The sequence below is a fragment of the Lagopus muta genome, chromosome 5, assembly GCF_023343835.1.
Source record: "Lagopus muta isolate bLagMut1 chromosome 5, bLagMut1 primary, whole genome shotgun sequence".
Taxonomy (NCBI): Eukaryota; Metazoa; Chordata; class Aves; order Galliformes; family Phasianidae; genus Lagopus; species Lagopus muta.
This window is the reverse complement of record NC_064437.1, coordinates 46,598,977-46,620,035: the sequence shown is the minus strand read 5'-3', so window position 1 is coordinate 46,620,035 and position 21,059 is coordinate 46,598,977. Positions and strand designations below refer to the sequence as shown.

Sequence of the window (21,059 nt, the reverse complement as noted above, 5' to 3'; positions counted from 1 at the left end):
CAACCCAGAGCAAACAGACTAACACTCAGAGCGTATGCAATCTAAAGCTTGAGGTTTCAACCCATCTCTGTATAAGCCCTTTGCAGGAGAACAGAACATTTTGAAATATATTCTGAATGTGAAGCATGGACTCTAACACAGCTACACCATCATATATTCTGGATTCCTCATCAATAAAAGAATCCAAGCAGGTATTTGAGAAACATTTCTCAATATACTGTAAATAATGAGCAAATATCAACCACCTAAACCAGCAAATTACTCTCATCTGCACATCTGAAGTGCACAGGGGAAATTTATGGGAAAACAGACTCTTACTGCAGTAAGTTCATTAGCTTTACAAACTGTTTTTGTTAAGATAAAGAGTAAGATGGATTTTCAAACTTCATTACGAACCAGAAAATTAATTGCAAAATTTCTTTAGTGACCAGTTACTGAGGTTCTGTTTCTCTCTCATTTGTATCAATATACCATCCTGCCAACATAAAATAATTTATACTACCTTGTAATATGCAAGACAAGACTTTTCACCTGCGGGTTTCACCAAAAATTAAGTATCTGAGATATCTGTTTGACACTAATCCATATTCGTTTTCACAGTGAAATGCACTTCACATCTCATCTTCTTTGATCGTTTCAGCTGGAACCCAGATCATACACTTTTCTTTTTATAAAATACCCACCAAATCCTTAATAAAAACACTGAATGAAATGGTTAATTAATAATCTCATCAGGGCTGCCTTGAGGCACAGGCTATGTAGGCAAGTTCCTAAATGGCAGGATCTTAAGCAGTACCAAAACATGAAGCAAACAAGGCTGTCACCACCACCGCCTCCCTGATTACTAAACATCTGCATATGCCCAATGTCTGCAGTGGATTCCAATGTTTCTAATGTGTAAGTGTTTTCATATATATATGCAGACGGTTGTAGGATTATTACTGCTATAAATACAATTTAGCCATCCCTGAAACATGACAGACAAATCTAGTTTATACCTGAAATTTAAAGGAATCTCCTGAGCACACGAAGAGGCTAATATAAAGACAGTGATGTAAGTTACAACATGTGCTGATGACCATCACATTCTGCCCTTGCCCAGATAAGCGAGTGCACCTAAGGCCAGCCCTGAACCCACGTTACCAGGTTATATTTATTTTAAAGGACCGCATTGAGGGACTGATCCAAAACCCACTGAAGCGAGCAGCCATTTCACCAATAGACTTCAGTGACATTTTGGTCTGGTCCTAATACTGCGTTAATATTAAAAATAAGAAATAAACAAATAAATGTGTTGATCCAAAAGAAAGGCAAGAGAAATCACAGTTAGATCACATCTTTACATGTATATCAGCATTTTAGGCATGTTAAGTAATCACTGCACGCATATGGCTAAGTATAATTGGTAAGCGCACAAAACCAAGCAAACCTCAGGTCTGTAGCATTAGTCAACTACTAGTTAGAAAGCCAGAGGAGCACTGCAAAGCCAAAAAGGCATCATACAGTCAAGGCAATGCTTACAGTGCAGCAAATAATTACGAGGCAGCATAATGTTCAGCAACTAGAAAAAACTCCAGGAAGAAAATAAATGGACAAGGCAGCATTTGTGCAGAAAAATATAGATGGTCCTTCATTATTACCTTCAGAGATAGGGCTAGGAGTAGACGCAGGAAACTGGTATGTAGGAGAATAAGGATTGTCTTCTGCAGCAGAGAAAAGCAGTGGATTTTGAGGCTATCCACAGTGAAGTGGAGGTTCTGCTTCATCCCCCAGCTTCCTACCACCATTTGGCTTTATTGCTTATTTTAATAACACTTGAGTAAACATCATCACTCTTTAAAAACTTAAAAATGGATTAGCAAAGTTTTAATTACTTTATACATTACACAAGAAGGTATACTGGGCATGACTAGACCTGAATCTAGTTACTACTATGGTGCTACAGTACAGTTAACTCAAAGCACGAGACAACACATACTCTGACTATGCTTCTGGTACCTTCAGGTTTTTGCTGGATTTCAGGAAGTTCAGGAAATATGTAGGTAGGGCAATAAGGATTTTCTTCAGGAGTGTCTAAGGAGAGGAACATGATTTGAAAAAAGAATAGAGAGTAAAGATTTAAAGGGGAAGAATGGCAAGACAAGAATCCACACAGGCTGCAGAACCGCTCCTCGTGCTGATGACACAGCATGACACTACCCAGATGCCTTCTTGGGCCCTAAGGGAGATCCTGGAAGCAGAAAGGACTAAATTTATTCTTCATATTCAGAAGTACTGACTCTGACTGAGCTGAAGAACCTCTGTTAGGAGCACTGGGGTGAAGAAATGGTTCAACTCCTTCTCACTCTATCCAATACAACACGGTGCCTAAATATGCATAAAGCTCATCATGACAGCACCTGCAGTGGCATGCAAAACTGGAGCAGTGTTATGTAAGCGCAGTTCTGGATTGCATTTGCCTGCACATGAGCCTGTTCAGACACTGCAAACACTGCTGCAGCCATTTCTCACACAGAAGAAAGAACACGGATGTATCAGCAGCCAGGCACTGAAGTGCCTCAAAGTAGTAGAGTCCCTCACCACGATGAAACTTCAATAGCAACATGAAATGTCATATTTGCAAGAGCTTATTACAGTTTTGAATTATGAATGAAGAAAAATTTGAAGTTTTGAAGAGCAGAATTCAGATTCTGAACTGCTCAGAATCAGTGGAAATCGTTCCCATGATATCTGTGAGCCTCAAACCATGTTCTATTAAGCAGGTACTAAAGCAAAGTTGTTTCAGTGATAATATAATTCAAAAGTGTTGTGTGGGACAGCTGCTAATACTGGAGTTCAGGGATCTGTTTCTTAAGTATAGACTTAGTGGCAGCCTTCTGTACACTCAATAGTACATTTGATTTCATGAAGGCACTGAGGTAAACCTCTCAGAACAATCAGACTTTGCTTTGGACTTCACTGCTTTCTTACCTTTGTTTTTAGAGATTTTAAATACATTGGTTGAATTCTGTGGTGCAGAGTAAAAACTAGTTAATGTAAAACCGTTCTACTGAATACCCATAGTACAATTTTTCATATGTATTAAAAATGTTGTAAAGGTGGTCTCGTAAAGTTAGTAAAATGACCCATCGTACAGTACCTCTGTTTAGCTTGTGTATCTGTTTGAACATTGTCTTGTACCAGTCCTTCGATCTGTCTGTGTTCTATTGGAAGAAACAGCACACAAATAATCACAAACATGAATTCTATCAGCCTTTCAAAGTTTTTCTTTCTTTTATCATATTCACCAAAAGGTAGACACAGTGTGTAATTTAGTCATTCATGCTCTGTGTCCAATGGACACATGCAGTGTTCAAGTCACTCCAGACACTAGTTGTAATGGGTGCGTTATTCTTTTCACTGTAATTTCACTTGATAGCTGAGTGAAATTAAACACAATGTTTAGAAGAGATAACTGCCATTAAGATCGCTAAAATAATGCAAAATTAATATCCTCCTTCACCGCTAGCAGTGAATGAACAATGTTCTCCAATATGATGAAAAGAGAGACTCATATTTACTTTTTTTTTTCACCTGATGCTGAAATTGGGTAATTGATAGAAAAGTTGATAACAAAATGCACTGGAACTAAAATTCTATTTTCTCTTATATCTCTGCAGCCTCTGTATCTTCAGCAAATTCCCCAAGTTTCAAGACAGGCAGAACCAGGTTTTTGCAAAATGGTCACGTTTCCATTGTTGCCTTACCCTCAGTGGAATGCCAATATCATCAACAGAAGTATCAACCATATGCTGAGGGCTCTTGACAATTCTCTTCTCCTCCAAAACTCTCCTCTCACTCAGCACTGGCTCCTGGACTGGCTTGACTTGTGTGAGTGCCAAATCTACTTTATCTGAAATTATTCTGTCTGGCACAGAATCTGGAAACAAAAACAAGGCATTCTTACTTCATCGCAGTGTTCCATCACTTCACCATATCCCACTCTTTTAAGACAAGAACCCTGGCAAATAGTTGATGAGACAGACTGTGACCCTGCCAGCTGTGGCTAGCACATAGGCTGAAGGAATCTAGCAAGAATATGTTTGATACCAGCAAAAGCAGGCTAGTATTTCTTCACACATCTCGTGACAGGCTCAGCTGTTACAAAAGACAAGATTTTTGGTTTTGGAGATTTTTTGGGGTCTAATCAGTGACTCTGCAATTTCATTCTTAATCTCCTTTGTTATAATCAACAGGATCATTTCTGCATCCTAACTAGAATTTGTAAACAACAAATCCCACTACAGTTGTTAGCATTATGTATCATTCCTCTCTAAGTAGGGAAAACAAATACTTGCTCCAGACTGCCTTGATTCTACCTGGCATTCCTTGATGCTGCCTGGCTGACATCCATATGCAGCACCAATGAGCAAGGAACCTGGGAGCTTGAACTGCTCTGAAGATCTACTATGTTGTAGAGAGCTGCAACATGACAACATTTAGGCTCTGCTAAGAACTCCTACATGGATTTTCTGGAGAGAAAACATCAGTGATTTTACAGTCTGTCTCATCAAGGATCTGCTGAAGCCTGTTCACTTTATATCACTGCATGCATTGAAGATAGAGAGAGGTTTATTCACATGCATATCAACATGCTGCCCAAAGCCATTAAATGTGAAGAAATCTGAGAGGGACAGTTAGCAGAGGAGGGGCTCATGCACAACAAAGCACTGGTACCCTGAGCAAACACAGTCTGGCCTGCAAAAATTAGTACACGAAGAATTTGTGTTTGAGTGGTTTCTCCTCTAAAAAAAAATAATGAAATGTTTATAAAAACAGTCATCATGTAGCAAAGCATCAATTAATTTGTCATCTACCTTATCCCACTTTGTTTTCTCTCCATGGCAATGCATGTACACTGTCTTCCGGTCTTTTTTGTGTTTCTGGTGCAAAGGGTTGGCTCATTCTCCTACATCTGGGAGAATTAACACCCAAATTCCATAGTGGAATATTTGCTACACAGCTCCAAAGATTTCTAAAGTCTTAAAGACTTTAAAGACTTTAGAAAGACTGCTGGAGGTACAAACCAGGCCAAGGTACTCAAAAACATCAAACAGCCAAAGCCGGTGCCTGGCCACATTGATAACCACACTGCATACCCCATGGCACCTTCGATGTCAGCAGCAACATAAAGCTGCACAGCAAGAGTTCCACTGTTGTGAGGAAGAGGATGCAAGAGACAAGGGATGAGGTGGCCACCTGCATCTCTGTGGTTGTTCTGACTCAATAAGAACAGGTGCAGGCCCAGCTGTGTAAAATGGGATTCACTGGCAGGCCGTGGGCCATTTGGGTCCAAACAAGCCACACTGTGTGCTGTCTCTAGTTTGGAAAACAAAAGGGTTCCTGATCGTGAAGGGAAACACCTTGTGGAAGGGAAAACCAATAGGAAGGAAGCTTCTGTCTGCAGGACACAGCTGAGCTGAGTGCGCTGAGGCACCACCAAGGGAAAGAGCAGGGAGAAACGTGCAGCCTGCCACCTGAGCAGGGCACAACAGAGAGCAGCAACTGGTGTGGCACCAGAGGAGCTGGCTGGAGGCAGTTGGACCCTGGGAGTGGGAACAGGAAAATAACTTCTCTTCCCTGTCAAGGAGATGCTCACGGACCTGTTGCAGGGGCAGATACAGCTGCAAGGGGAAAGAAGGCTGGCAGCACACCTGCACACTTGTCTGCTACAATTTTATCATATACTTCTGAGGAATTGGCACTATATTCTGCACTATTATTGGCAATATTTCTGCTCTATAAGTCAACACTGATTTCTCTCTCCCCATCCTATGCAAGATGGACTCTAACGGCTATGCAGGGAAACTTGAGAATACATCCCATGTCAGTAAACCTAACGGCTCTAAAGGCAACCAAACCGATCAACAAGTTACAATTTAGGAGGAATAGACTACCAGTTCTAGGAGTTAGGCAGATATATTAACACAGCCACACCGGCAGCACATGGAGGAGAGACTGAAATCAAACATTTGGTGACCTGGACTAAGCCAGGACAAACATTTAAAGTCTTTCTTTTGTGGTTCCTGGGAAGTGTGTTTGCTCAAGGCACTTCACAGCTAACAAAGCAGCAGTTTGTTCCAGCAGAGGCAGTGGGCGCGAGGGAGCAGACCTTTCACATCATACCTGCCAGGCTACTAAGCCTTTTTTGCTGTTCTGTGGTAAAGAAAGAAACAAAATAAAGAGAAATACAGAACAAATGGGTGAGACAAACAGCAAGTGCTCTAGTGCTGCATTTCTGACAGGCAAGAAATACGCTGCAGACAGAATGGCAGCAGCTGCTGGAGAGAGTCTGTTTTCAGATCACTGCTAAAGTGACAATCCACAGCCCCTTCTCCACACAGCACCCATGTGGATTACACACATCTCGTGATGCAGTGCTCAATACATTTGTAAGGAGTATTTTTTATTTTTTAAATACCAGAGAGAATGAAAAAAGCTGGACAGCAGACACTTTTAAAAACACTAAGGACTCAGAGTCAACCAACTTGCTCAATAACTGCTATCATTACCACAAAGTGCGTTTTAAAACAATAATACAATAATTTCATAGCAATATAAGAAAGTGTTGAGCTTACGCCGTGCTGAGTCTCAGCACATACTACTGAGTCACAGATTGAGTGATCAGCCCACAGGCACAGGTTGGGTAAGGCAATGAGTTTCAGAGACATTTTGTTTTAGAGCCTTTCATTACTGAGTTACATTACACAGACTGGGACATCTGTGGTATCTTCTGGGATGTTTCACTGTCCTTATAAGTTGATAGAGCTGCTTTCTAAAGAGATGTCCAAACAACGTGCCTGAGTTGTGGCTGGGAATAAACCAAGGATTCTTAGCTGTGTTCTTTGCTCTATCCACTGCTTTGCAGTTAATCTGGTTATTTAATGCATGAAAGCAATTTGAATAAACATTTTACTGACATACAAAACGCAGACACTCTTGAAAGCTCATGTGGTTAATGCAAAGACTACAAAACTTTATATATATTAATTACACCTGTTAAATATTCATAATAAATCATGCCATGCACTGCCTGCCCGGGAAATAACCGTGCTTTGTGGTGGCATGGGACACTTGCCAAGCAACACTGCAGTAGGTAAAAATTCTCCATCTGCATGTTTGTTAGCAGAATCTGTCTTCAATGGATGTTTGTACTAAATGTACTAACTCTGCAAGGGAGACCAGTTTTCTTTGCTAAAAAAAGCTCCCTCACTAGCAGAGCAGAAGTGCTGTTTGTTTTTCTTTTTGTTGTTGTTGTTTTGGTTTGTTTTTTACATGAAGGCGATGTTTTCTTTCTACTTGTGTCTCAGACTAGGAAAGAGCTGCTGATGGACAGAAGCTGGGGACCTAACTGCTATCTCACTCTCCCACCTGACCAGAATCAGCTTGCAGCCCCAGGCACACACTAGGCAAATGAGGATTTGATCTTTGATCTTGCGTTCTGGGACTGTAAGCAAAGGCCAAAGACTTGTCAGAGTCTCAGAGAAAGGGCTGAGCAGGGGAACACAACTGCTGGCAAAAGGGAAGGAATGATTAAAGATGCCTTCAGAATTCCCAGAGGAGCGACAGAATAAATGAAGGCTTGAAACCAATAACAGAAGGGGAAGAGGAAACAAATATTTCAGTATGTTTACTGCAAAATTAAGATGTCCAAAATAGAACGTATCAATCTGGACACCAACAAATGTGAAGGGAATTAGTTCTTACTCTAATACTAGGAATGAACTAGAGGATCTGAAATGATCTATGCTTATAGGCATAAATGTTATTCAGTTGGTGATACTGAAATCTGGTTTAAAAAAAAAAAATCTCTCCTCATGACTGAGCAATTGTATTTACTATATTTCAAATGTCATGACCTGTTTCTAAGTTTAGCAGCTACACAGCAAAAGATCTTAAATGTTTGCAGATTAATGAACCAGCAAGTAAAGTATAAAATAGGACAGTAGGTGATGTCTGCTACAACAGTCACTCCAGAGAGTAAGATAACTAGCTCCTTAAAGAGCAATCAATAAACCACTGAAGAGAAAAAAAGCCACATTATCCATCTGGAAGACTAACTGAACTACAGGAGATTTCAGATTGCCAGCATTAAAACGACCTTGAAATTTCTTCCTCAAAGGATATTCACAGCACACAAGAGGAATTTATATTAAACCTCATCTTGACATGAAGGAATTGATTTCAGAACAAAATATAATTAACTATTTTAAGGGAAGGTGGGCCATAATCCAATAACAATGTTATCTGCCATGAGACTAAACCGGCTTTGAATGGATACGGTCCAGAAAGATGAAATCAAATATGAATCATATCAGCCAGGACAGAAACACAGAATATTGCTAAGATGTGAGAATCATTTAAAAATACCATATCAGCTACATTACAGAAATATTACAAAACACTACCAAAAATCCCTAATACTATGCTGGGAGTCTAGATGTGGGCAAAAACATAAGGAACTGTAAGAAATCCCCAACATACAAAGCAGATAGAAAAGAAAGAAAACATACCTACGAGCAGATAATATATGCCAGGAAGTAGAAGAAAACTATGATGGAAGAAAAAGAATTTACAGAATGTCCCAGAGATTCAAAGAGAGGTTCAGAATAAACAGACCTAACAGAGGACTTCATATTTTACCAAATAGGCACATTGAAACTATTATTAAGAGGGCAAAAAATATGACAAATCTAATCACTATTTCCATTCTTTTTTTTTTTTTTTCACCCCTCGTTAAATAAAAAAGCCTGACGTCCTACTGTCTGATGGAGAAATACTTTCCACTTCAACAGTAACAAAGGACCATGCTGAATGACAGAAACTGAAGTCAGAGACTTGATAATCACTGTGCTCATATGAAATGCACTGAAGAATTTTAGACCAGCTTTTTTTGCTCTAAAGAAAGAAGTTTCAGGAAGAGCAGCTTGCTGGTCTGTTGACAGTCATCCTCAGTATGCCCTGCAATACGAAGGAAACGCTACAGGATAGGAAGAAAGATGCTGTGACAACATTTGAAAAGCATAAATGTGATGGCTGGAACATCTGCCCATCAAGTTGACAGTAACCCCAGAAAAAATATTGTAATGACTGATATGAGATCTTATTATAAAAAGCAGTGCAGCAAGTAGCATCAGTTGGTACAGACTGATGATGATGATGATGATGTGTTCTCAAACTAGTTCAATATGATCCTTACAAATTATAGGTTTGGTTTCTAAGGACTGGAAAACATGTTTGAATGGGATATTGTACAGACTCAATTATGCTGCTTAACAAGTTGCAATCTATAACACAGTCAACAAAGATGTGATTATAAAGCTCTTTAATACATCAGCCTACAGTATTATGAGGCCTGATAGGCAGAGGCAAGAGATCTTCAAGACTGAATAGAATTGTTGTCTGCAAAGGTGATTAATCAAGTGAACAATCTGACATCCCTTGTCTGAAAGCCAGAGTGTGCGGACCATCGTATTATACAAATTTGTCATGCTCTTAAAATCTACATAGAGAAAATATCCTTGGGAGGTACACACTCTAAAATGCTCCAGATTTATAATAAGGCAACAAAAAGCTTTGAGATAAAAAGGTTGTCTCAGATAAAATGTTTGGGAATCCAGACATCCTCATTCAGGAGGACAAAAAGTTTCTTCAGATGCTGGAAAAAAGGAAGAGATACAACCCGCTCTCATGAGAGATATCATCAGCTGGGCTACAGCAGAATAACTAACTCTGGAGCTAAAGACAGTAGTCAGTTTAACAGAGGCACTGAAGAAAAGAATGTACATGTTGTCTGCAAGGGAACAGAACAACAAATGCTGGTAAGCAAGACTGATTTAAATGAGTGCAAGTCTTGCTGCCATTTCCTGATTTTCTTTCTTCACAAAACACAGGTTTCAGCAATGCAGATGAAACTTCTCCTGTCTTGGAGTTTCCCAAGTTCACTAGAAACCAAAGCAAATTGGGACTGCATCTGTGTGAACCTTTACAAACTGGTCTTTGGTGATGTAAAACCAACTGTCAGGCTGAGGTAATGTCAATCATCACAAGAACTAAAAAGGAGAAGGAAAAGTTTTCCTCTAACACAGAGATAAAGAGATATTACTATCCATTCAGAAGAAGCTGTGGTGAGGTAGAGAAAGATTTGTATGAGCTGTCTTGCGTTTATTAAGTTGTTTTGTTCATACACAAACCTAGGGTATACTGCAATGAGGGTCTGAGTTTAGTAAGTTGTGGAGGGAGGAACAGACTGCCAAATTCAAACATACTGGCAATCGGTTGATTTACTACTGGGTAGATATGGCTGCTTCCACACTGAAGTAGCCGAGAAGTAGCTCATCCTTTTTCCAGTACAGGAGGACCTAGTTCAGTTTGTCTCTTCAGTAGGCATTGTGCCACACTTCTAACCTGTAACCTGTCACCTGGAGTATGCTGCAGTCCCAACACTTCCTGGAAACATCTTTATTATCCCTTAGTAGTATGGACTTCATTGTCCATGGCACAGACATTTCTAAGTTCCTTGCAATTTTAACAGGTTACTCAGTTCGAACCTAAATACCTATCTGGAAGTCTCCTTACCTCGATTGTGCTGCAAGAGGACAATAGTGGGATTGACGATTGTGGTAGAGGGATAGGCAGAAGATGACTTGTTGATTGATGTGAAGGAAGTTGGATAGTCAGTGCCACTGCTAGGCTGGGTCACGTCATTTAGTGCAGGACCTGGGTCCTGAAAAGGAGAGCAATACATTATCATCAGCATGAAGGAAAGCTGCAGCACTGGGAAAATCTGGGAATAAAAAACACCATTTAAGACTGAATGAGAAGCATAATCATAGCAATTTTTAGTAAAAAGGCATAAGCATGAGCATGACCTTGCTCCATGTATGTACTCTGCTTCTTGTTAATGCAATTAGTTTGCTAAGGCAGTTGTATAATTCTTTGGTGTTGGGTTTCATGACTCCAACCCCAAAAGGAGGCACTAAATTAACCCGGCAGGCTCTCTAGAGCAAACACAGGGTGCCAGAAACAAGCAGCTCTAGTTGTAAGAAAAGAGGCAGACATCCTTCCCTGATACATACACACACAATTTTTTTTTTTTGGAGGGGGGGGGGGGTTGTTGTTTTAAAACAATTCCTTTCACAGCAAGAATCAGGCATGCAAAACTCATGCAGTTCTAGAATGAAACATTACTGTAGCTGGTTTGGTAAGGAAGGTCCAAGAAATAAGGTTAGCACCATCACTCAGGAGACCGTGTGACGTCTACATGGTAAAAAATCATGAAAAACAGAGAAATGACAAACAGTAGGACTCTACTAAGGAAGATACTCAACATAACTTTGTTGCTGGACCACAGATAGCAGGCTACTCTTGCCTTCCTAAAGTAGCAAGCTCCATTGTTTATGAATTTCAAACCCACCTTTTGTATCACCACAACTGTGCTTGTTCTGTAGAAACACAGGCTGGGCCCACAGGGAAACTTAAAAATTAGTTCATCTTTGAAAATCCTCAGTCTAAGGATATCAGGCTCTCTCTTTATCTTACTGCCAACAAAAACAAAGGGGTGATGGCCTAAGAATGTGTGCAGCAGTTTAGGCTGAGATTTTTCAAAACTTCTCATGGAATTTAGATGCACAATTAAAGTTAATGGGGAATAAGCATCTAAACAAAGTGAATGTGGAATTTCTGCATTCTTGCTGCTCCACTGTCATACTGGAATGCTGCAGGCCACTGATCTGTGAAACAGAGCTGAGCATTCAAACAAGAGAGTTTAAGTCAGTACTGAAAATAAATAAATACACAGACTATTACACCTCACACCCACCAGTGTCAATGGAAAGGCCTTACAGGATAAGGTAAGGGGCTGAGGAAGGGCCAGAGCTCAAAGAAGTTATAGTGAGAACTGGCCATCAACAGAAGTAGCATCTACAGTTAATCTAACCTGGAGGGGAGGTAGGGCAAAACAATCCAGTTCTGCTGGATGAAGGTGTTCTTCCTCCAAGAATCATTCTGATCAGGCCATGGACAACTCATAAGGACAGAACAGAAGGTTCTTCAGACCAAAGGTCTCTAAGACAGAGACCTAACCTCATTTTGCTGGCTTGGGATAGTATTCCAAGCAATGCAATTTGGGAGAAGGGTGGAGGGAGTTGGAAAGAAGTAGGAGAGATGCATTTAAGCTTAATTTTGATAACTAATGTATGAAGAACCCCTGAAAGAAGGAGGGTGTCAGGTCAAGTCAGGCTTAGGAGTCCCAGATAAGTCATCAAACTGGGTGAGCAAAGAGCACTAAAATTACTGAAGAAAACTGCTCTGCAATCACGTGAACAGAGTATACACAAAAATAAAGTTTCAAAACTCTCATCTCATAAAAATTGTGTAGATCAAAATTTCTACTACTACCTCAGTATTTGGATGCCTGCTGAATTTTCCTAGTGCCTGTAGATAGGCTCCATAAAAATACTTTCACTTTTCACACACTGTTCTCAGCAGTAAAATCCCAATTCCAATAGAAACAGAAAGGCCAATGCCGAGAACTTTTTGAAGTATCATCCTCAGTTGTTTTTTTCCTTTCCCCCCAAGCCCCATATGCCTGTTTGGGGCACCTGTTTGACCTCTATAGAGTTGAAGGACAAAGGAAGTGCCATCATAAGAGATGGTTCTGCTGAGCTTCTTGCTTACCCCCATGAGCAAGCATATAAAAAAGCTGGTGGTTTCAAGACTTCCAGTATCTGACCCTCCTTGTACTTTTTGCTTTTTCTGAAACTTCAACTGAAGTCTATTTCTCCTCCTTGTTTGGAAGGACTTTTTAATAGAAGGTCATGAGTTTAAAAAGAAAATATCTAAGCCAGGACGAACACAGTAAAGTTCAAGTTACAATTATTGCAGTACTTTTTTAAAAATTTGAACAATTCAAAGACAGGCAACTTGGTACTGAAGAGACACTCTGATCCTAACCTATCCCGTAGTGCCTACGAAGTTGGAAAAGTCTCAGCTCAGTAACTGATAGTATTGCTTGTAGGTCATTGGATATCAGCAGCAATCTTACATTGGCTTCAATAGGAATTTCTGTAGATATCATACAGTCTTACTCCAAGTGGAACAGAAAGCCAGCCCTAAGCTTTAACTGGTCTGCTATTATACTTCCAGTGTTGTTCAAACACAATTAACGATGTTATTAAAAGAGCCTGAGGAGATTAGTTAGTTGCAGCTATTCTGTTTACACAGAATTAATTATTAGCAAAGCCTGGTGAAGGCTCCTAAAATGTGTAGCACCTAGCAGAATGGATACAGAAGTAGACAGTCAAATGTTGCACAAGAGAAGTCAATAAAAAGTCCAGAGCTGCACAGGGCAAGCAATATGCATGCACTAGCATAGGATGTAAACAAGGTTTCAGTTGTCATGCTGCTAGCAGGGAGTGAGTCATCACTCCTCTCAAGTTTAGTATGCCAAGAAGAAAGTAATTTTAATCTGGGAATACAAATTTAGGACAAGAGTGAGAAGGGTACTTGGCAAGCTTACTGTACGTGAGATGACTCCAGTGATTTCAGGCTTCAAGCCCCTGTGCAAAGCCCCCGTAACCGGAGGTACAAGTGAAGGTGGTGTTGAGAAGAATGGAAGTTTCGGGTAAACAGAGGGTGATGTGCCAGACGCAGAGGGTGCTTGGTTATGGTGGGAACCCCTCTGGAGATGTGGGGGAATGAAATCATCTAGAGTCGGAAAAGTCAAGGGTGTGCCAGGAGGAAGAGTCTCAGGGAATACGGAGCCTTGCCCAAAAGGAACCAGAGGCGGTGGAGGAGTGCTGGAGCTGCCTTCTTGTTGTCTGTCTGGATTAATCTGGACAAGGGGGACTACTATAACCCCAGGCTGAGTTGTGGTGGCAGTGACATCCTGTAGGAAACAAGGTGTTGTTATGCAAAGGGGAAGATCGGAACTTTAGTCTAACGCAGCCACATAGTGTCATGCAAGGATGCACCCCAAATAGTACAAAGCCCCAAAAGACTTTCCTTCGCTAGAGAAATATCTTTCTTCAGTCTTTCAGCAATGGCCTCTGTAAGCACACACAACTTTTTACCAAAAAAAAAAAAAAAAAAAAAAAAAAAAGAATAAAATAGCATCTTCCATCCCCTCACCACCCCTCTCTCCTGTCATTTGCAGAGAGGCTAAATCAAACCACAGAACAGTGCTGCACTCACCCATTACTTGAGAAGCACTAACCAGCACGTAACAGAGTTTGCTTCTTTTATACCTCCCTAAAATAGCAAGGTCTTAGCCGGTCCAACCCAGCCCCCTACAAACAACATGCACACACAAACACACAGATCAACGTTGGGGAGACATGAGGTGTTAAACATCATGGAGTAGAAGACCACAAAGGCTCAGGTGGTGTATCAGATGCTCAGAAATTAGGAAGGATGGAGACAAAGCATTAAAGAAATATTATAATGAATTAAAGAACCATTCAAATGGCTGAAAGAAAACAAGGTTACGTAGAAAACATGTACCATGCTGCGTCCCACTGCCTTGTACGGCGGCTGCCGCTGCTGGGTAACATAAGGCTCTTTTCTCATTCTGTCCTCTGTGGCAGCTGTGCTCTGGGGCTCTAGCACTCTGTCCCTCAAAGCTTGCGGAGGTGATGACTGTGTCCAAGAGGGCTGGCCCGCATCAGAACTAACTGCGTCTTTATTGAGGACAATGTAAAAGTACGGCCTGGGAGGAATAGGAGGAGGAGGAGGAGCAGGAAGAGCTTTTCCCGTTGCAGAGAAAACAATATCGGTGGCTGGTGCCTGAGTGACCTCAGCTCCCAAACTGGTGCTGGCTGATGGGTCATGTGTGGTGCCAGTGGAATTTTCAGACGTGGCTGAGCAAGTGTTGTTAGATAAACAAGCTACATATAGTTTGCTGACCTTTTTATCCGCCTTCGTCTCATGACTGGAATTCATTCCAGCCTTACTACTGGGATCTGCCCTGTCAGGGTTGCGTTGTAAGGATGATGCATTTGATGAGGAGCTACTTTCCAAGAGTGGCTGCCCAACATGCACCATATCTCTGGGACCTGAAGAAGGAAAATGCCCTGCTGGCAAGCCTTGCTTCCCGCTGGGGACTGCCCCATAGGGGGTGGGTGATGAGAAGTAAGACCGTGCGCTGGCATTTAGTGATGCACGCTGAGCAGAAGGCTTGGGTGCATTCAGGTACACACAATCCATGATGGGCACTGGCAGCAGGTTGGTTGCTTTAGTGTCAGTGCGAGGACGCCATGCAAAGCTTTCCTCCTTGGGGAGAGGAGGACGGGGAGGAGGAAGGGCCTGCCCAGGCAGAGTCAAGAAGCAAGAGAGGGAGAGAGGAAGCATTACAAAATGAAAGGAAAAAGAAGGGAAAAATAAATTGGAAGAATGAATTTGGTCATTAGATTAGGGTTAAGCAGGTTTTAATACAGCAAGAACAAAAAGTAAATACAGTATCTGGAAGGCCAGTATAGAACTCACTCACATCATCTCACAGAGTCTCTCCCAGCACTCCTCACTGCAGCACACAAACATTACCCAGCTCTAAGTCCCTGCCTACACATTTCCATATTAAGATTTAATATCCTGCCTAACTAAACCCAGGCATATGTCAGTGTAACCAAATACTTCCCAGCACAGGGTTCATCTGAATTGCAAAGCCAAATTCAGAGCTCTGGGCCACCTCCACTGCACATAAAGTGCACTGCCAAAAGATGAACATGAAGAAGTTTTGCCAGTGCTAATGAAAACAGATGTGAATACAATAGGTTGCAGTTGACCAAGTAAGAAGTCAGCATTTATTGCTACTGAAAAGCTGGTCCTTGAATTTTTTTCATGATTTTTTCAGTCCTAAAAATGCTTTTGACAAAATCAGAATAATTGAAGTTTCCTGAGGAATTGAGTTAATAAGATTTTGCCTTCAAAATTAAGATCGCTACAGAGAAGTTCTCTTTCCAGTGAATTTTAAAGGAGTGGGAGAGCTGGAAACAAAAATAAGCAGCAGACAGCATTACTGGTTTTGGTACTTTGCAACTAATTGCAGCTCCAATTCCAATCACAGTCAATTTCTGCTGAAAGTCAGATTGTTTTGAAGAAAAATAACTGCAGTGGAGAGATTTTGCTTTTTACTTGGTTGCCAGTTGCCAAAAATGATAAGCTGCTGAAAAGAATAAAACACCAGCCTACCGAACAGCAGCTCCCTGCATTCTTGCTAATTAACCCTCTGGAAACTATAGCAGTATGTTTCATACATATATACCACTGCTGTATCTTTATGGGCAAAGAGTGGCTAAATCACTTCTGAAATAGTCAAAATCAGAATATTCCCTAACAGCTCACAACAATCAAACATGAAAAAGTACCACCTGTAAAATACATCCACACATGACAGGTTGGGGTCAGCACCTAGTCTTGTTAGATGGATACATATCTAAACTATTTTCATAAAATTACAGCTACTCCTGTCCTTGTAGTGCTCCTCTTTCACCTTCATCCCCAATGAGGGAAGATTGCAGAAGTGCATTGGAAAGTGCTTCTTCTGAAGGGCTTCTGGTTTTGGAACAGGATCATCCTCTTTTGGTTCCTTATAGAAAGTAGTTTTAATGCAAAGAAGTCAGCTCCACAGAACTTTCCTGTATTAGGCTCACTTTATCACTGTATTGCTATACGGTGAAAAATGAGAAAATTATGAGAAAATACAAACTATCTACTCGCAATTGCCTTTTCTCATTTTGTTCATTTCACCTTAGTTTGGACAGTAGCCCTGGCTACTTCTGTAAGGACTACTACATGCCTAAGTCTTCTCTCTGTTCATCAATAAGATCAGCAAGTGACTACAGGACCAACTGGAAATGTCAGGCAGAAAATAGGTCTCTCCTTTAGGATGCTGCTCCTTCCCAAGTCTTCATCTGAGCTGTGCCATCTTCCACTTAAAAATTTTAGGAACAGTGTCTGCTCTGTGGCATTACTACAGGTTGCTGATGATAGGAGCAGTCACCTCGACAGGGGACAGGGTTTTCAGGGGCTCTCCATTTCACATAAGAACACATTATCTAACAAAGGGCTTACTTATGAGCATTCAGACCACCTCTGTGCAGACCAGTCACTCAAAACGATGAAGTTACACCTTCTTTTAATTGATTCATTTCACAATTTATCCCAAGGTACAAATATAATCTTTCCCTTGACAGCCTTAAAAGGCTTGTATCAGTTACAGTATTAAAACTAAAAGGCATTTCCCCAGTAAAGTCAGGCCCATCCTAAACAACTTATTTCAGCCTGCTCAACCTCTAGAAAATACACCAACACAGAAGACAAACTAATGGATGGCTACTTCACCTTTTTGTTGCAAGCAAATAGCATTGTTGTCCTTCTTCGTCCACCAAGGAAACACTGTGGTCCCTCTGAACACAAAAGCTCCACAGCATTCTGCTGACATCAGTGTTGTTCCCATTTCACAGGAAGGAAAAGCTGATGCACAGTAACTTACCCAAGTCTGCAGCAAAATCTGGAGTTCAACCCGGGACTTCTGCCCATGAATCCAGTGCTTGAACCCAGAAGATCACCCTGAGAGTAGCAGAAGAAAGGCTTACCTGTGGCTTGCTGTCCGAGGAAAGGTTCGGACGCACACTCCTATAACCCTTGGCAGCCAGAGAAGATGGTTGGGCATCCCCGTTGGCATCAGTGTTGGGTGATGATCTCCAATCATCTAGAAGGGAAAGAAGAAAAGCAATTCAGATGACAGAGGATTCCCTCCAGCTACAGAATTAGTGAAGGGAAGGGATTTTTCTTCCTCCAGACAAAAAGAAATACTTCCAAGAAAGCAGCAGAAGTAACAATGTAAGTAGTCAATGTTTGTACCTGTTTCTGTGTTTTCTGGCTCCAGACCTAAGCATTTCACAGAAAAGAGGGACAGAAGGGATGGGAGTAGAGGGCAGGCATAAAGGAAAAGGAAGGGAAAAAATAAAAATAAACGGTTACATTTACAGACAACATGTACCTATTGGAGTAAAGAGTTGAGTTACTTCACTTCAAACATAAAATGCTCTCTGACTGGGCTGCCTAATTACCATAGAGACCAGCCCCAAACACGATGCCCTCCTCCTTTCTGACCTTTGTAAACACAAGGCAATTCATTCAGAGCAATGAAGAAACAATTGTTCATTGACATTCTTATTTCAGAGGCAAAAAGGCAGCCCAGCTAGCTACTTTCTAAAGCTGCAGCTTCATGTCCGAACACCATACACTATTGGGAACACAGGGACTCCATATTCAGCTCTGATAAAGCTGATGAAGACATTTCTACCCTTGTCACTGCTACTACATATGATTAACTGGGACAGAGGACTGTCAACAAACAGATCAGGTTTGGCACACTAAGTTCATGCACGTGAAAGGAATTTAAAAACAAAACAATGTCACTTTACAATCAAGTCCCTGCATATAGATACATTGGTTTCATCATCTCTTTACCCACCTTCCACTGGGCTCCTCCCCACTACCTCTCCCCTGCTAGTCATGTTGCTTTTAGATACAAAAAGCTTTTCCAGCTCCAAAGTACATTTCATGAAGTGATTGAGAGAATAAGCAAAGGAAGTATTAACAACCTCATTTCCATAGTAATGGGCTCACTGCCATTCAGGCTGCTGGAAATTTATGAAGCCATCAGCAGTGAGAGGCAATGATGGGGGGCAGGAACATGAAAAGAGGGAAGGTCAAGGGTAAAGCAGAAAGGGAGGAGAAGATGGAGCAGAAAGTGGCACATTGGGGCTGGAATTAATGGAATCACCCTTCTTATAACAATACATCCAGAAATGATGTGTACTTTGCTTTCAGGAGCAAGTTTGACCCCTCATTCCCCTTAACAGCATCTTGCCTGTGGGAGTTCATCCTCTCTGCCAGACCCATTACACTGGCCAGGTTTATTATGCTTTGCCTGTCTCCTACAATTAAGTAATTACACTTCTGCTATTGAATGATGGCAAAGCTCTGTGGCGACAGTGTATGTCTGGGATGCCACTCCTGCTCCCTTGACAACCCAAGTGAATGCTGTGGTAGCAAGCAGCACTGTCAGGCCTTTTTCTGGTTCATCTTGGCTGGGATAAAAGTCTGCCAGAACAGACAAAACAAAACAACCAACCAATCACCACAATAACAACTAGATGAGAATTCTTGGTGCTGATGGTAGCAAAAGGGAGCTGTAAACAAATTTAAGTCGATGAGAGAGCTGTCATGCACTGGAAGAGAATAGGAGTCCATTTCTCCCCTTGGAGATGTAGAACTGGTCTGGCTTTTAAAAAGAGATTTCCAGCAGCTATAGGACCTCAGGCTTTAAATTTTAGTTTAAAAATCAAATAACAACAAAAAACACAGCCCAAGACCCTGAACTGACCTCACGCAATGTTACTACAAGGCAACATTTTCCAGATAACTTTGCAGCCACTTCACTTACTTTCAGGTTTCTCAGCATCCTGAGGACATGGCGAAGAGATTTTCTGATTCTCTTCAGAGGTTGAAGATACCCAGAGGGTCACAGCTCCTTTTCCACTGCAGACTTTAGTGGGATCTGTTTCTACAGGAAATGTACATGCACAGAAAAGACACATTGAACGAGATGATACAAAGCTATTAGGAACCATCAGAGCTCTGTGGAGTAACTTTAGCATGGCTGTCTCTGAGTGAATCGATCTAGTAATGTTTATGTTGATGAAGATTAGCTCTGGATTTAAAGCATTGAGAATTCAAAGCAGTTTTGTATTCAAGTAACTGATGAATGTAGAAACAAGTTCCGTGCCAATGTAATAGAGCTAAGAAAGCAGGAAAAAAGGATGATTGGTTAAACCAAATTTCATGGGTCCATTTGCTTCATTTGGCCTGCTCTGCGTGTAAATATTGTATCAGCAGGACAGCATTACACCTGTGTCTCTTCTGTTGGATATCCCAGTGGTATACAGCAGCATGATTTGTGTGCTTAAAAATGCCTTTTGTGCAGGCAAAAAAAAGGTCTTATGTTTACTGGAGCACGAAACCTTGTAACTGTGAATATGATCTGCCTCCTTGCCAGGTTCCCCCATTCCATGATGGTGTTGTATCTTTTCAATGTAGGAACCCAAATGCCATAAAGTATAAAGAAATTTAACAGATGACTCTGCGAGCCAAACACCAGGTCACGTCAGCTTCCTTGCTAAGGCTCATTCAGGACAACTTCTGTCCAGGTTTACCCTTGTGCACTTCAGTCTGTGGATTTGGGTTCTTTCCTCCTGTTCCCTTATTCAGCAATTACAAAACAGAACTTCAAGGCCATCTTCCTGCCCTTATTTAAAATCTTTCCGGAGAGTTGTTTCCTCTAAGATACACGTAGAAACAATATGCCTAAAGAGACTCTTACTTATCCAACCTACTTCCACAGGAAAACATATCACCTCCCTTTCTTACGCACTACCTATTACTGCCCTGCAGCTGCCATCAGCCTTTTCACTTTGACCTACCTCAGGAGAAGTGCTAGTCCTTCCACGACAATGCACAGGGAGCCTGAAGGGGATCTGAGGATGTGCCATGTTGCACAAGTGACAACATGATTATTTTTTATATTTACAGGTAAGGATCAAGTTCCCTCTGTACCAGAGGGATGGAGCTCCTCTTTGAGACCTGTTATCATAATGACAGTTACGCCTCCAGGCAGAAAGCAAGGGGTAGAAGCTGCTGCTCACTGCCCAGATAACAGCTTGTGTTTGTGCAGATCAGCATCCACTGCCTAATTCCAGTAAGACACCATTCATTACATCCACACCCAGACAGTGCCTACAGACCACGACAATGCCTCAGCCAAGGTTGCAAAACACTGCCACAACATAACGAAGCATCAAGAGTGGCAGATGGATAAGGGCAGTAAGCAGGAAGACTCACTGCATGTCAAGCATTTGGTTCATACTGGAAACCCTCAATGCTGAATCTCCATGGTTCACACTTTTACTTGGGCTTACAAAACTTTAAGACATTCCCAAAAAAGATTGTTTCAG

General features: G+C 41.3%; 1 protein-coding gene across 19 annotated transcripts in view; it reads right to left on the bottom strand.

The window, feature by feature from the left end:
• Nucleotides 1–21,059, bottom strand: part of SORBS1 (sorbin and SH3 domain containing 1) — a 74,156-nt gene that overhangs the window by 38,246 nt on the left and 14,851 nt on the right. For 6 of the 19 annotated variants that reach the window (XM_048946722.1, XM_048946730.1, XM_048946729.1 and 3 more), the window contains exons 5-15: nucleotides 19,493–19,612; nucleotides 17,902–17,928; nucleotides 17,634–17,749; nucleotides 14,542–15,342; nucleotides 13,559–13,927; nucleotides 10,618–10,765; nucleotides 6,166–6,195; nucleotides 3,747–3,919; nucleotides 3,140–3,203; nucleotides 1,999–2,073; nucleotides 1,641–1,703 (exon numbers count right to left, since the gene is read on the bottom strand). In XM_048946722.1, the coding sequence (XP_048802679.1) occupies nucleotides 1,641–1,703; nucleotides 1,999–2,073; nucleotides 3,140–3,203; nucleotides 3,747–3,919; nucleotides 6,166–6,195; nucleotides 10,618–10,765; nucleotides 13,559–13,927; nucleotides 14,542–15,342; nucleotides 17,634–17,749; nucleotides 17,902–17,928; nucleotides 19,493–19,612 (1,986 nt within the window). The remainder of the gene's footprint in view (nucleotides 1–1,640; nucleotides 1,704–1,998; nucleotides 2,074–3,139; nucleotides 3,204–3,746; nucleotides 3,920–6,165; nucleotides 6,196–10,617; nucleotides 10,766–13,558; nucleotides 13,928–14,541; nucleotides 15,343–17,633; nucleotides 17,750–17,901; nucleotides 17,929–19,492; nucleotides 19,613–21,059) is intronic. The other 13 variants (XM_048946726.1, XM_048946728.1, XM_048946734.1 and 10 more) reach the window with 5 other exon arrangements.